The 14,387-nt window shown below is 61.4% G+C and overlaps 1 protein-coding gene across 2 annotated transcripts in view; it reads left to right on the top strand.

Moving 5' to 3' along the window:
- AGAP3 (ArfGAP with GTPase domain, ankyrin repeat and PH domain 3) overlaps positions 1-14,387 on the top strand; it is a 115,503-nt gene that overhangs the window by 93,065 nt on the left and 8,051 nt on the right. For both annotated transcript variants that reach the window (XM_081164191.1, XM_081164190.1), the window contains exons 12-13: positions 5,174-5,362; positions 9,189-9,350. In XM_081164191.1, the coding sequence (XP_081020317.1) occupies positions 5,174-5,362; positions 9,189-9,350 (351 nt within the window). The remainder of the gene's footprint in view (positions 1-5,173; positions 5,363-9,188; positions 9,351-14,387) is intronic.

Below are 14,387 nucleotides of genomic sequence, written 5' to 3'. Positions count from 1 at the left end.
GGTGGGGGTCATTTGTCCCAGGGCCTCTCCCTCAGCAAGCCCCCCCCCCGTCCTCTGCCGGCTGAGCCTGACTCCTAGCTGCTCCCTTCCCAGCGCCCAGATCTGTGCTGATGGGCCTGACACTCAGGGGCTGCTCCAGTGACTCCTCGCCTGCCTGCCATGCCATTTCCAGCTGCACAGCTCTGTGAAATAGCTTTCCGAGGTGTCTCTCTGCTCAAGCTCCCTCCCTCTCTCCCTCCTGACTCCCCAGAGCCTTGCAAGAGAAGGCCTCCCCTCCGCTCTTGGCCCTCAGCCGCCTCCCGGGAGACCTGCAGAGAACGATAGCAAAGGACCCTCTGGTGCCTTGGGCAGTGGCTGGAGCCTGCCAGTTTCCTAGTGGGCAAACTGGGTGGCTCCAAGTTTCCAGAGGCCGCTGTGGGGCCTTTTCTGTCTGTCAACTGTCAGGCCTCCTGGCGTGACAGGCAGGGAGGGAGGGAGGGAGCCTGGCAGGGGTGCCACGTAATGCTTTGCTGTTGGCCCCTGTTTTGCCATGGGCACATGGGGCTGGAAGTTCCTGCCCTTGTTGGCTGCTGCTCCCAAACGCACTGCGGGCAACGCCCAGCCCAGAGGGGGTGCAGTGAGTGAGCTGTCCTTCCAGGGGGCTTTTGCTGTGGAGCAGCCTCCACCTGCCCCCCCCCCAGCCCAACACACACACACACACACACACACACACACACCAGGCCCACTCTGAGGGGAAGGCCAAGACTGATTCCCCATCAATGGAAAGGGACTTGCATGCCTTGAACTGGCACAGCAAGTGGCTGGCTGGATGAAGGACAGCAGCAAATTAATGGGGGGGGGGTGTTGTGTGACCCATTGTGCACTTTATCCAGAATTCCTCACTTGAAACCCAAACAGGGGACTCAAGGGGAGGCTCTGCCCCTGTGAGCCCTCTGAGCGCCCACCCCCCTTGGACCTCCACCTGAGGACTGTGCTGGGCCCGTTTTCTGCAGCACTGCAGAACGAGCTTGTGGCGCTGTGGGCACCTGTGACCCCTTCCCTTTCCTCCTGATGGGCAATTTCAGCCTCCAGCTTCCTTCTGCCCAAGCCCCCCTGCTCCACCCGCCTTGCCTGGCGCATGCCAGCTCCCAAGGACCGGGAACCTTCAGAGGGAGAGCTGCTGCCATGAACACAAGTTGCTGCCCCACCCCCCAGCGCCAGGCAATGACCACGTCAGGCTGATGAGCTGCTGGCAGCTTGGCTCCTGCCTCCCACCTACGAGCCCCGACTGAACCTGAATGTCTGGATCCACTCGGTCTGCCTGGGTTGTGGGGCCTGTAGCTTGGAAGTGTCTGGAATCTGCTGGGGTGCTTTGGGGATGTGAGGGTATCGTCCATCATGACAGGCAGGTCAGGTGCATGCCTTGAGCTGATCCCAGGACCCCGGCTGGTGGGGGGGGCACTGTTAACTATGGCTTGTTGGGGGGGGCATCCTTGCCTGCAGGGCATTGGCCCTCCTTTTCTGTGCCCAGCACAGAACCTCAGCTAACCTAACTGATGTTCTGAGCCCCCCAGCCAGGTGTGTCACAGGTACTGGCTGTCTGGCATCTCAGGCGAGTGACAAATTGGAGTCGTTCTAGTCCAGAGCAGTTTGGGAGCTCTTCTTCTCAGCAGGTGTAGTTCACCTGAGTTCTTCTCAAATCCCACACCAGGGTCCTTTTTCAAAAAATAAAGGAGAGACAGGAAGGATGCTTATCTCAGGTGGACTTCCAAATTAGGGAGCTGAATGTGGGAAGATTCAGGGGAGATAAAAGGAAGTCCTCCTTCGGGCAGCACCAAGTTAAACGATGGAACTTTCTCCCCCAGAAAGCTGCGGTGGGCTCCCGCTTGGGTGGCTGGAAAAGAGGGTTGGACAGGAGGGCTCTCAATGGCTCCTAGGCACGATGGCCGGACTCTGACATCCCCAGCTGGAGGCAGCAACGCTTCTGGTTGCTGGAAGCTCCCTGCAGAAGGAGGGCTGATCTTGGGCTCACGTCCTGCTGGCAGAGTTCCCCACCATGGGTTGGCCCCTTTGAGAACAGGATGCTAGGCTAGAGGAGCACCTGGCCTCATCCAGTTTTTATGCCCCACCCTGAGTCACATCCCTCCTGAAAGACCTACACTGGCTCCCAGGATGTTTCCGAGCACAATTCAAAGTGTTGGTGCTGACCTTGAAAGCCCTAAACGGCCTCAAAGACCCAGTAGACCTGAAGGAGCGTCTCCACCCCCATCGTTCAGCCTGGACACTGAGGTCCAGCTCCGAGGGCCTTCTGGCGGTTCCCTCGCCGCGAGAAGTGAGGTTACAGGGAACCAGGCAGAGGGTCATCTCGGTAGTGGCACCCACCCTGTGGAACCATCAGATGTCAAGGAAATACAGTGGTACCTGTTGGTTACGTACTTAATTCGTTCCGGAGGTCCATTCTTAACCTCAAGCTGTTCTTAACCTGAAGCACCACTTTAGCTAACTGGGACTCCCACTGCCACCGCCGCGCGATTTCTGTTCTCATCCTGAAGCAAAGTTCTTAACCTGAGGTACTATTTCTGGGATAGCGGAGTCTGTAACCTGAAGCGTATGTAACCTGAGGTACCACTGTAAACAACTATATGACTTTTAGAAGACATCTGAAGGCAGCTCTGTATTGGGAAGTTTTTAATGTTTGACGTTTTATTGTGCTTTTAATTTTCTGATGGGAGCCACCCAGAGTGGCTGGGGCATAACAATTATTATTATTATTATTATTATTATTATTATTATTATTATTATTATTCCAGTCCTTTTGTGAATGGCAGCTCCCCCTCCCTGCATAAAACTTGTGTGCCTGTTGCACCTTGTGTTAGGATGGAAGTCAGGAGTGGGGGGCCGGGGGACGCTGGGTGGGCATTCCATAGGGCCTGTGCCCACAATGCCACTGCTCTGCCCAGAGGTGGGAGGGTGGCTGGTGGGGGGAGTGGAGGTCTTGAGAAGGCTGCCCTCCTCCTCTTGCTCCTCCCGCTGCTAGAGGCAGGTCCAAGACATTTTGCCCCCTGAGATGGACCCCAGAATGATGTCCATCTCCCCACCAGGGAAGAAGGGGCGAGAGAATTTCTGCCTTAGGATCAAGGAGGGAAGGAAGATTAACGTTGGGATCTGCTGCCCCAGTGAATCGTCTTCCCTGGCAGCCCTGGCTGGGACCTCGCAGCTCCCCGTCATCTCCAGCTTCTGGCTGGGGGGGTCTTGACCATGGCTGCTCCCGCCTGCCGCTCCTGCGGCCCCTCCCCTCCTGCCAGGGAAGGCAGCAAGAGAGATGGATGTGGCAGCCGGGAGCCGAGCACCAGCTAATTACCCTTCCGAGTATGTCTTGTAAATTAAGGGCTAATTAGAGGCAAAGTCAGTGTCATGGTTTTACACGTGTTTTTCAGGCGCTGAACCGCCAGAGGGAGGGGGAGCTCAGCGGAGCAGAGAGCGGGCGGCCCTGTCACTCATCCCAGGGTGGGGCAGGGGAGGGGGCCAGCGGAGCAACAAGGCTCCCCTCGGACCCCAGCCCCCTTTACACCTGTCCTGGCAATGGTCAGGTCCAGGGCTTGCTCTCTGTGGCACAGAGATAAATATCAGCACAAGGCTCTGGCCGGGTTTGGCTTGAGAGCAGCTGCCGTTGCTTGGAGCCCCAGCTGTGTGGGGTGGGCAGCAGGGGCTCGGGGGCTGCCTTGGCACAGGCTGACGCAGCCCCAGGGCAGCCACACTGCGCTCCTCTTTGAATCGTCGTGTTGCAAAGGGATCTCCAAAGGGCATCTAGTCCAACCTCCTGCAATGCAGACATCACAGCCAACACATCCCTGACAGACGGCTGTCCAGCCTCTCTTTAAAAACCTTCAGGGAAGGAGAGTCCGCCCCCTTCCAAGGAGGGAGTCTAGCCAGGATGGTGCCCCCTTGTCTCCCCATCAGCCTCTGTGCCCCCTCCCCTTTGCCCCGTCCATCTGGGGGGCTGCCAGGCAGCTTCAGCCCCAGCCTGTGGCTCTCTCCCTGGTCTCCCAGGCCTCGCCTTCCGGGATCAGTCTTGGGCCCACAAGGAGTGCTTGTCCTCTGCCCCTTTCTCTCTGGAAGTGCCCAGGGCTGGGAAGATGGGGCAGCTTCCTTGAAATGGGGGGGAGGGGTGGGTTGGCCGGCTGGGGCTGCCTGGCCCCCTTGCTCAGTGCAATGGGGGGGGGAGCAGCGTCCTCACTGACGGCTTTTGCTTGGTTCTTCCCAAAAGTTTCGTTCCCGTATTGTAAGAAGATATAAATGCCGGGACACGCCGGCAGAGTGAGAGTTCCTGTGTGCCAAGGGGTTGGCAGTGCCAAGGGGGGAATCCTGAAGGGCGTGTGGTGTTTTTGCTAGAGCAGGAGGGAGGCATTAAGCATCAAGAAGGGCAGGGGGACAAGCCCTCTGCCTCCAGACTCTGCCATGTCCCCTCCGAGGTTCTCTGGCCAGGGGTTCAGGCTGGTCCCTCACAGGACCCCACTGTCTCTCTGTCTCCCTCCCCCTGATGCCCCTCCTGCTGCCCTTTCCATCAGATGAGTCAGGAGGTGCCAGGCCAGAGGTGGGTGGGCTTGGCTGCTGCGGGCACAGACGGGCAGGCAGGTCAGAACTTGTGGTTGGCAGGAGCGTGGCCCCCTTCTCACCCTGGCCTTTGCCTCTGTCTGGCTCCCTTGTCCATTTCCCCACCACAGGAAACTGCCATCAGCCTCTCGGGCAAATGGCCCCAAGGACCACATACTGGGGGCAGAGGGAGGGGGCACAGCTTGCTGCTGCCCCCCTTTGGAGGTGGCTGGGGTGGGAAGCTGAGGTGACTCAACAAAGCTGTTTCCCCAAGCTGCCCTCGACAGGTGTTTTTAAGGCATCGTAAAGCAGCGCCAATTAGCAGCTTACCTGTAGCCTTTAGGGGCAAAGGTGCCTTTTTGCGGGCAGAGGGGCTGGAGCACCAAACAATGGGGGGGCATCAGGGCAGCCAGCCCCCCATGCCCAAATATAGTGGCTCCACCTGCCTGCTGGCCTCCTCTTGTCCTCAGAGGTCCCAGCGTCCTCCACGGGGCCTTGGCCTCCCTCCTCCAAATCCTTGGGCCTGGCTCCATCCCTCCGCTGCAGATCCCACATGCCCAGGTGGGTCTCCCCCTCACCCGGGGCTGTCTCTCTCCTGCAGGCGCCCCCCACTCGGCCAGCAGCACCTCCCTGCACTCGGAGCGCTCGGGCAGCGGCACCAACCTGGTGGGCTTCAGCATGAAGCCGGATGGCGGCGGCGGAGGGGGCATGCACCAGCGGTCCTACTCTGTCTCCAGCGCAGACCAGTGGAACGAGGCCGTCGTGCTGCCTAGCAACGTCCCAAACCCAGGTGAGTGAGTGGCAGCAGCCGTGTGTGTGTATGTGTGTGTGTGTGTGTGTGTGTGTGTGTGTGTACGGGGGGGGGACAGGGAAGGGGTTTGTGAGTTTTGTGCTGTGGGAGGTGGGCAGACCTGCTGCGGTTTGCCCCTGCAGCTGCCCCTCCATATCTCAGCCCCCGTCTTCAGAGCTCAGCCCATGGCGTGGGGCATCTGCAGGCCAGAGGTTGCCCCACCCCCCGGGAGGTGGGGGTTCCCCTCTGCCTTACTCCTCTGCCCTCTCCATGTTCTGCTCTTTATTCCAAGCCTGGGGCCCCAAAGTGTTTCCACAGGGATTGGGAAGGGGAGAAGGCAGGAGAAAAGGGGCCACCCCAGGCAAGGCCCCGCTTTGCCCAGGACCAGGGGAGGTCGGAGGTCAGGCCTAGAGGGGCAGAGGGGCGGCAAGGGTCTTCTGCCTCCCAGGGGAAGGCTCTGGCCACCCTCTCACGCCTGCCTGCCTGGATGTGCTGCACCCGTTGTCTGGCTGCAACAAGCAGGAGCCCCAGCAAAAATCTCTCCTGCCTCCCCCCTCCCTCCCTCCCTCCCTCCCTCCCTCCTGCACGGGTGTTTCAGGACAGTTGAGTGAATTAAAATAATTCATACATTTCCCAACGTAGCCACTTTGCCGAATTGGAAAATAAATGCTTCTGTGCGGCATCCATCACTCGGTGCTTCCTGGCTCTTGCCGCCGCACTAAAAAAGCAGTTAAATGCACATCAAGAGTGGAGGAGCCATTTCCATGCCTGCTCGCCCCCTTGTCGTTCTCATTAGCGCGGCAGCCGCCCCCCCACTCCCTCCCAGGGGCTTTCGCAGTTTAAAGAGAGCCTCTTTATGATCATTACCGGAGTCCGACTGCGCCGCCGCCATTTGGAGCTGGGGAGGCTCCTCATTTGTAACTGTGAAAAACTATCAATTTCGGCGCGCCTGATGCAGCGCCTCCATCATTGGCCCCATCAGCTCCCTGCTGGAAGCGAATTAATCAGACTGTTACTGCTGATGGGGCAGAGAGAGAGAGAGAGAGAGAGAGAGAGAGAGAGAGAGAGAGAGAGAGAGAGAGAGGGAGAGAACGAGTGAGCGGGCGGGAGCCAGCCAGCCAGTGGATGTGGGGCATGGCAGAGGGCTCCTCGCCCATCACCCAGGTGGGGAGGGCCCTGCCTGCGCCACCTGGACCTGCCCTGGCCAGAGGCCACAGCAGAGGAAGTGGGGCTCTGGCCCCTGGCGGTGGGCAAGGCTGTCCTTTTAGCAGGCCGGGGGGGGGGGGACAGACAGTGGCCGGAGAGCCCCACGGCTCTGGGAGCCCTTGGCAGATGGGAAAGTTCACCGCTCTGCCTGCGTGAGCATTGCTTGGGATGAGGAGTCTCTTCCCGTATAGGCGGGTTGGTCTGGATGACCTTTGAGGTGCCCTCCGCTACCACCTGGCCCTGTTCCCAGGGCTTTTCCTGCAGCCCTGGCAGGTGTCGAATTCCACCCTGGTCCCCCTGGGTGCAGGAGAGTTTCCAAAACACCCCCTCCTTGCCCGTGGTGCTCAACCTCTGGGAAGAAGAACAGCCAGCAGGAGTGGGGAAGCGGGGGGCCAAATGTGGCCCTCCCATTCTCTCCGCCTGGCCCTTGGGACTCTCCCCAGCCCTGCCTTGCAACCTCCTGGGGAGCTTTTGCCCGGCTGCAAGGCGTCCTTGAGCTCCGCTTGGCAGGTGGGCATGGGCAGAGTCTTGCCCAGCTGATGAAACCCACTTTGGTGGCCCGTTCTTGCCCCCCACATGCCCCCAGAAGAGAATGTGGCCCTCTGGCTTGGAAAGGCTTCTCCCCCCCCCCAATCTGGCAATAAAAAGAGCCTCCTGCCACATTTGCCCCAACCTGCTGTTTCCCCCAGTGCCCAGCCAGATGCCCCTGGGAGGCTGGCCAACAGGGCAGGAGCTCTCTGCCCCCTACGATGCCCAACGCCTGCTATCCTGGTGCCAGAGGTGGCGTGTGGCCCCCGGGACTGGTAGGCACTGGCAGGAGAAAGGGCCCTGGCAGAGGAGAGAGGTGGGGAGGAGGCCATGAGTCGGGCGCCTGTCCTGGGCGGGGGCCGGGGGGTCAGGAGCCCTTCGGAGGTTGGCCCTGGTGGCTGCGGGGCCTCCGGGGCAAGCCTAGGAAGGACAGGGCTTCTCCTCTCCTCGGACGCCAGCCCAGAAGCCATTGACTTGGTGTGGTCCCCGTGGCTGGGCCCCATCCAGACCCCCTGGCAAGGGGGCCAGTTCATGCAGCCAAGCTAGGAACAGAGGCAGGCTCCTCATTCTGAGACGGAGCATTTGGTCCAGTGGTGTCTGCACGGACAGGCAGGGGCCTGGGGTGGGTGTCTTGCAGGGCCTCTGCTCTGCTGCCAAGCTCTGCCCCTTCCCCACATTGGCCCTGGCTGGGTTTGCGACACGTGGGGCTGCCACATGGGCAGGCCTTTCCTGCGGCAAGAACCCCACAGCTGAGCACGGATGGGTCTGTAGCCCAAGGACAGGATCCGCCAGAGTGATTCGGCCCCTGCTCCCCCCCCCCGGCCTGGCAGGCGTCTTTCCCTTTGCAGAGGAGGCTGAGAGAGACCCCTTTCTCTGCTCTGCCCCTTCCGTTGCCCCTCTCCGCCTGTGGCTGAGGCCCTGCTGGCTTGTCTCTGCAGGGCCCTGATTCCCTCGCTAACGTCTGCAGCCGGGGGGGGGGCGATCCTGAGCAGGGCAGGATCCAAAGGCAGTTCATCCCACCACCACCACCTGCCTGTCTTCCCTGCCCCCTGGCATGGCAGGGGTTCAGAAGCAAGAGGGGCTTCCCCCAGGGCCCCCCCCAAAGTCCTGCTCACAAAACAGTTGGCGTTCAGGGCATCGGCTCCTACTCTGTGCATTTCATCCTGTGCGCAACCTGATGTAGTTTCATTCATTTTATTTTGTAAAATTTGCACACCCCTTGATTGTAGGAAACCTCAAAGCGGTTTACAAAATGAACGTTGGGTGGTGGGACGTTGGGGGCTTTTTAGTAACGCAGGTGAGTCTGCTGTTTGTGCCAGGGGTCTGTTTGCAGAAGGGCGGGGGCAGCCCACTCCCCCCCACTCCCAGTGAAGGGAGACCAATGTCTCTCTGGGGTTGGAGGAGCCCCCCCCAAAAAAAGCCCCTGCCCTTGGGGGGTGCAGGGGCAGCACTGCCCGGGTTCCCTAGCCGAGGAGGGTGGAGTTGGGCCGGGGGGGTCTGGAGCGCCTGGCGGGGGGGCTTCCGCATTTATGCTGATTGGGAGCCGGCGCTCTCTGCTCCGCGGCTGGAATTGAATGTCAGGCTTCTGATTTTGTTGCTGGTCTCTAATGAAATTTGACATTTAATGGTGAGAGCTGCGGCGGCGTGTGTGCATGTGTGTGTGATCGGAGCTTGATTAGCGCACTCTAATTGACAGTAATTAGCCAGCTCCCTGATTGTTTCTAATTCTGCTATTAATTGTAAGGAACAGTATGATTGAGGATAAATTTGGCGCGTGGCAGGCAGGGATATGGAGGCACTCGCAGAGACCCTCCCGTTCCTGCCCCATTGGCGGGGGGGATCTGCTCTGCCCTCGGGGGGTGGCCTGGCCCTTTCAGTGGGGGGGGCAGGGGAGGCATTGATATCCCCCAAAGGGGGTGCCTTCCTAGGGGCAGGAAGGTAGTAGAGGGGTGGGTTGCCTGCTTTTATTGTAGAGTTGGGGGTTCCCAGGTGTCATCCAGACCAACCCCACTTCCGTGGGGCATGGGGGTCAGTGGGGTGGGTGTGCCGCGGACGGCGCGTCTGACGCTCTCTCTCCTCTTTCCGCCCCCAGCCAACGGCACCGCCGACTCCCTCAGCTCCAGCCCCAACGTGTCCAGCACTGCCAGCCCCAAGCTGGAGCCCCCGCCGTCCCCCCACGCCAACAGGAAGAAGCATCGCCGGAAAAAGAGCACGGGCACCAGCCGGCCGGACGGGGCTGGGACAGTGGCCGAAGGTACCTTGGGGAAGGGTGGGCCTGCTTCCCCCTTCAAGGCGCAGGAGCCCCCAGGAGAGGGCAACGGGGTGGGGGCTTCCATCCCAGGCAAGCAGCCGCTGGTTCCTCGGAGGCTGCGTAAAATCACAGAACTGTAGAATTGGGAGGCAGCCCAAGAAGCACCTAGCCCAGCCCCCTCGTTCAGCCTCCAGAGCATGCGCAGAGTCCAGCTGGGAGGGCCTTGAGAGCGGTCAGGGCTGGGGCCTGTCCTGAGCCTCGAGGCCTGGGCCTTTCCAAGGCCAGCCTGCAGGGGCGTTGTGCTTCCCAGGAGAGCCCAGCCTTCCCTCCGGGGTCTGTGGGGAAGGGGCTTCTCGCTTGCTCAGGGGGTCGTGCGTTGTGCTCAAGGAGGAGACACTGCCCAGGTTGAGTTAAATGGGGCAGCTTGGGTTGTGCAGGGGGGAGAAGTAAATATCTGCTGCCTTGACAGTGAGGCCGCTAGTCCTCAAGGAGGGAGGGGGAGACCTCCGCTGAGCCTGTCTCCTCCTAGTCTGTGCCGTGCCTGGTCTGGGGTGTGTGGGTGGGTGGGTGTTCGTGTTCCCCTTGCCTAGGCTTGTGAGCTGTGTGTCCTGGGGGAGCTGAGTTAAACCGGGGGGTCTAGGACATCCTTGAGGCTTTCAGGGGTGCAGGTCAGCAAGCCCCTTCTCTGCGCAGAAGGTGGCCTTCTCCTCCCCAGAGGAAAGGCATTTGCATTGGTTAGTGGATCTCTTCACATGCTCAGGAACCCCCATGGCTCCTTCTGGCAACACCCCAGGGCCTCTCGGGGGAAGAGGGGCTTTGCATTCTCAACTCCAGCACCTATTTATCCCTTGCTGCACCTTCTGTGCAGAATGACGATTTGGGGCAGACTTGTGGGTAGGGCAGACCTGGCCCTCTTTCCCTGCAGCTTGATGTGGCCCCCCCAACCCCCTCATTTTGCAGCGCCCAGGAATCTGCTGGCTCGCTGCATCCCCCTCCCCCTATCCCACGCCAGGGCCCCCTTTCCCCCCAGCGGAAGAGGCATTTGGGGCTGGGGAGGGGGCTTCCCGCAGCCAGGCAGGCCCCCGTGCCTCAGGTTGGCACCCTGGGAGAGTGGGTGAGGTCTCGGGATGAATTGCCATCAGTTTATCTCATTTAGGAGGTAATCAGAGGCGAGGACGTGCGGCGCAATTGAATCTTCGTTGTTCTGAAGTATCATAAATCACGCATGGAGCTGTTGCTTTTTTACATGGCCGCATGTTAAAGAGCGAGGCGCCGCCGCCACTGTGTCAAACTGCTCAGGGAGCGTCTGCAAAGTGCACCGGGGCGCGTCAGGCAGCTGTGGCAGAGGGTGGCGGAGCAGCCCCCCCCCCCGGCCCAACTTTTGCAAACTCCCTGAGCAGCTGGGTGTGTGGCAGCTGAACTCCTGGGGGCAAAACTTGGCCGGTGGGGCTGGGGAGCCAGGGATCGGGGCCGGGTTCCTCCTCAGCTACTTCCTCCCGGCCAGGATCCCTTGGCTGTCTGTCTGTCCCTGGCCAATGAAGTCTTCCTGGGCTTAAGGAGGGAGGCAAGGGACTCAGCGCCGGCCTGGCAGCCCCTCAGCACCTTCCTGAGCAGCAGCCCAGTGATGTGCTTTTGTCGCAGGGAAACCGGCGGCTGGCAAAGAGTTTCTTTGGGGCGGTGGCTGTGATTAATGCTGCCTGTCAGGGCCTGTCGGAGAACCCCTTGCTGCCGGCTGGTGGGCGCTCCTGAGCGGCCCCCACCAGATTGCCAGGGATTACGCCCGTCTCCGTGTGCCTCCTGCTCCTTGACAGCCCTGCTGGATCCGTGCCCCCCACCCTGCCCCATGTCCCTTTGGCAACCTTGCCTCCCCACTTCCTGCAATGGAGGGGCAAGCTAGGAAGCTGCCATGCCCCCCTCCCCTCTCCAGCCCCCCAATCCCCTGCTTCTGGCTGCCCCTTCCTGGCCCCCAACCACAGGGGCTGTGCCAGGGGGAGGCACTCCTCGCTTGTGAGGGCTCCCCCCGCTCCGTTTCTGTGGGGCGGCCTTCAGCCGTGTGCTTGTGGGCTCCCTCCGTCTGCCTGGCAGTGTGGGGTGGAGGGGGGAGGAGGGGGGCTCTCCCTGATGCACTAATACAGGTTAGGAATATTGGGTTTAATGAGCTGCAAAATGAGGCGGTAGCGCAATGACATTTACGAATGGCGCCCGCCTCGTGCATCCCCCCCACAACGCCTGCTCGATTGCGGAGGTGCCAAGTCCCTCTCGGAGCGATGAGGGGCTGCCATGATGCCAGGGGGCAGCCTTGCTCGTGGGGGTCCCTGGGCATGGGGGGCCAGAGAGGGGCCCGGCTGCTGATCCCGCTCGCACCAGCAGCCCTGGTGTGAAGAAGGCAAGGGGGCAGGTGCTTTGCCGTGGAGCAGCGGAGGGTGGCATGGGGCCAGCCCCATAGCCAGTGGGGTGGCGGATCTCTCCCTCCTCCCACGACACCTGCCGAGGGACGTCCCCCCTGGACTCCTCCGGCACGTGCTCCCTCCTCGAAAGATGCCCTGGGGAGCAGGTGCAAGCAAGGGGGGTCCTGGCCTCGCTCCCCTGCTCCCCTCGTGGCCTTGCTAATTTCCCTCTCATTTGGAGGGCTTGTTGCCCAGGCAGCGTTGGAGACGAGGTCGCGGGGTTAACACCCATTAGCAGCCGCTGCCGCGGCGAGGAGGCTGCCTGGCTTGCTCAGGAGTACTTCAGAGCGTTCAGCCTGCGAAACATCATCAAAAAATAATCAAGAGACGCACTCGCTCATTCCACTGCCCACTAATTCCTGGGGAGCCGCACGCAGACGTGGCTTAGCCGCACCCCCCCCCCTTCTCACACCCTTCCCGGCCAGCCCCACGGCAAGCGAGAGATCCGGAGCAGGAGACTCTCTGTGCCAAGCCCCCCACGGCCCCCTCGCCAGCCTTTCCGCAGAAACCCATCCCAGTCTCTCGTCAAATTACCCAAATGCTCCTCTAATTTCTCAGTTGGTCAGTCACTGAGCTAATGAGTTTGGGGAGGGGGGAGTGAGCTGCTGGGCCCAGAGGAATGCACTGAAATGGGGGGGGGGCTGCATGGCGAGGCGCTGAGCTGTCTTCCCCCTCCCCATTGTTTCTCCGCATTGGAGTCCCGCAGAAATGGAGAGGACCCCTGGGGGGGAGATGCCCGGGCTGCTGCCACCTCCCCTCATGGCACAGAAACCTCCTCTGTTCCAGGCACAGGCTGTGGGGGGCGAGGTGGGCAAGGGACTGGCATGCATAAGGCCACATGTCCTCCTCCAGGGGTCTCCTCCGGGGGCCCCCAAGTCCTGCTGCAGCTCTCAAGGTCCCACCTGCCAGGGCAGGGATGGCCGGAGACGGATGACTGGCTGGCACGGAAATGTGGGCAGAGCGCCATGGCTTTGTCGCCCCAAGCAGTGCCTCCTGATGTTGCACCTGTGACTGGCACCAAGGAGCCTGCAGCGATGCCCACTCTCCTGTCTAAGAAGGGGCAGAGGACAGTCACAAGGGGGTCAGGAAGGGTTTGGCAATCCTTGGGGCCCGAAAGGTTCAAAGGGAGATGCTCAGGGCAGAGACAGAGGTGTGGGAAGCCAAGAGAAGGGCTGGCCAAGGCTTTCTCCCCTGAACCCCACCTGTCTCTCTCTCTGCCCTTCCCCTCAAGAGGTGGGTGGGCAACAGGCTTAAAGCCTTGGCAGCTTTCCCATGATGCACTGGGGGAGGGAGTGGCGCTGGAAGGAGGGAGCTGGGAGCCCCGACCCCTAGCTGAGCGGGCGCCATCTGGAGAGGGAGGCCGGGCTCTGGGCCCCCACCCCCCTGGTGGAGAGGACTCTTGGGCGCCTGCTCTGCTCGCTGGTTCCCCTCCGGTTGACTGTGAGAAGAGGAGGCTGGACTAGGGGGGCCTAATCCAGCCGCCTGTCCTTGGCTTCATTGCAGGGGGGTGGGCTGGATGACCCTTCCGGCTCTGTGGCTCCAGGCTTCTGTGATCCAGCCTCTGCCAGGCAAATGGTCCGTTGCTCGGAGGGCTGCCTGCTCTCTGGCCTTGCTCCTGCTAGGAGGACTCCTTGGGCAGCTGCAGGGACGAAGGTGCTTGTGCCAGGCCTGTGGCTTGGCAGGCGCAGAGGCGCTCCCTGGAGCTGGGGGGGCCTCCCAAGGGCCCTCCCTGGAGCCCCCTGCCTGACCTGCCTGGGTGTGGGGGGCGCAAGGCAGGTGCCCCTGGGGGCGAGGGAGCGTGGGGCCTGGGGAAGGGGCCTGGCTCTGCCCTGCCTGCCTGTCTCTCACAGAGAGTGAGGAAGCCACATTATGGAGCTGAGGATGTTATTTGCATAACACTAATTAGGGAATTACACATCATTTTGCTATGAGCTGGAGCCTGGGCTGTGACATCGCATGGGATGATTACTCCTGGCCCCCGGCAACTCCCCTCCAGGGCAGCAGCAGCAGCAGCTGGGCAGGCATCCGCCCTGGGGGGGGAACCCCCCTCGACAGCCCCTACAAGCTGCCCATCTTCTGGCCCCTGTCCTGTCTCCGGATGGGGCCACTCTGGGAGGCCCCTGCAGGAAAGGTCAAGAGACTGCTTTGCTCTGGCCGCTGCGCACCTCCTCCCCAAACTGGACTAGGTCCTAAAATAAAAGCATGCCCCAAAAAATCCCTCCATCATTTTTGCCTGAGGCCATTTAGTCGCCCTGCAGGCCACCAGTTGCTCCTCCTGGACTGTGTGGGGCCCTGGGGGTCTCCCTTCGCAGGTGACCCTGCAGTGCTGCTGCTGCTGCTCCTGAGGAGGGGCTGCCTCTCTCCTCCCGGGGGCAGCCAGGCCCCGGGTGCAGCCATGGGCAGGACAGAGGCTGTGGCTGCCAGGGGAGCCTCACTGCCCCCCCCACTGCATGGCTGGAGTCCTGGCCGAAGTGGATTGTGGACTGATCCTGGGAAGTGCTTCTTCCTGAGTGCGGATGCCCCAATTCTGGGCCAGTTTGCACACATCAGCTCTGGACCACCACTCCCATCCGCCTCGGCCTGCCTGCCTGCC

This window comes from Podarcis bocagei (genome assembly GCF_964188305.1).
Source record: "Podarcis bocagei genome assembly, chromosome: 12".
NCBI classification, from domain to species: Eukaryota; Metazoa; Chordata; class Lepidosauria; order Squamata; family Lacertidae; genus Podarcis; species Podarcis bocagei.
This window is presented reverse-complemented; position numbering and strand designations above follow the sequence as displayed.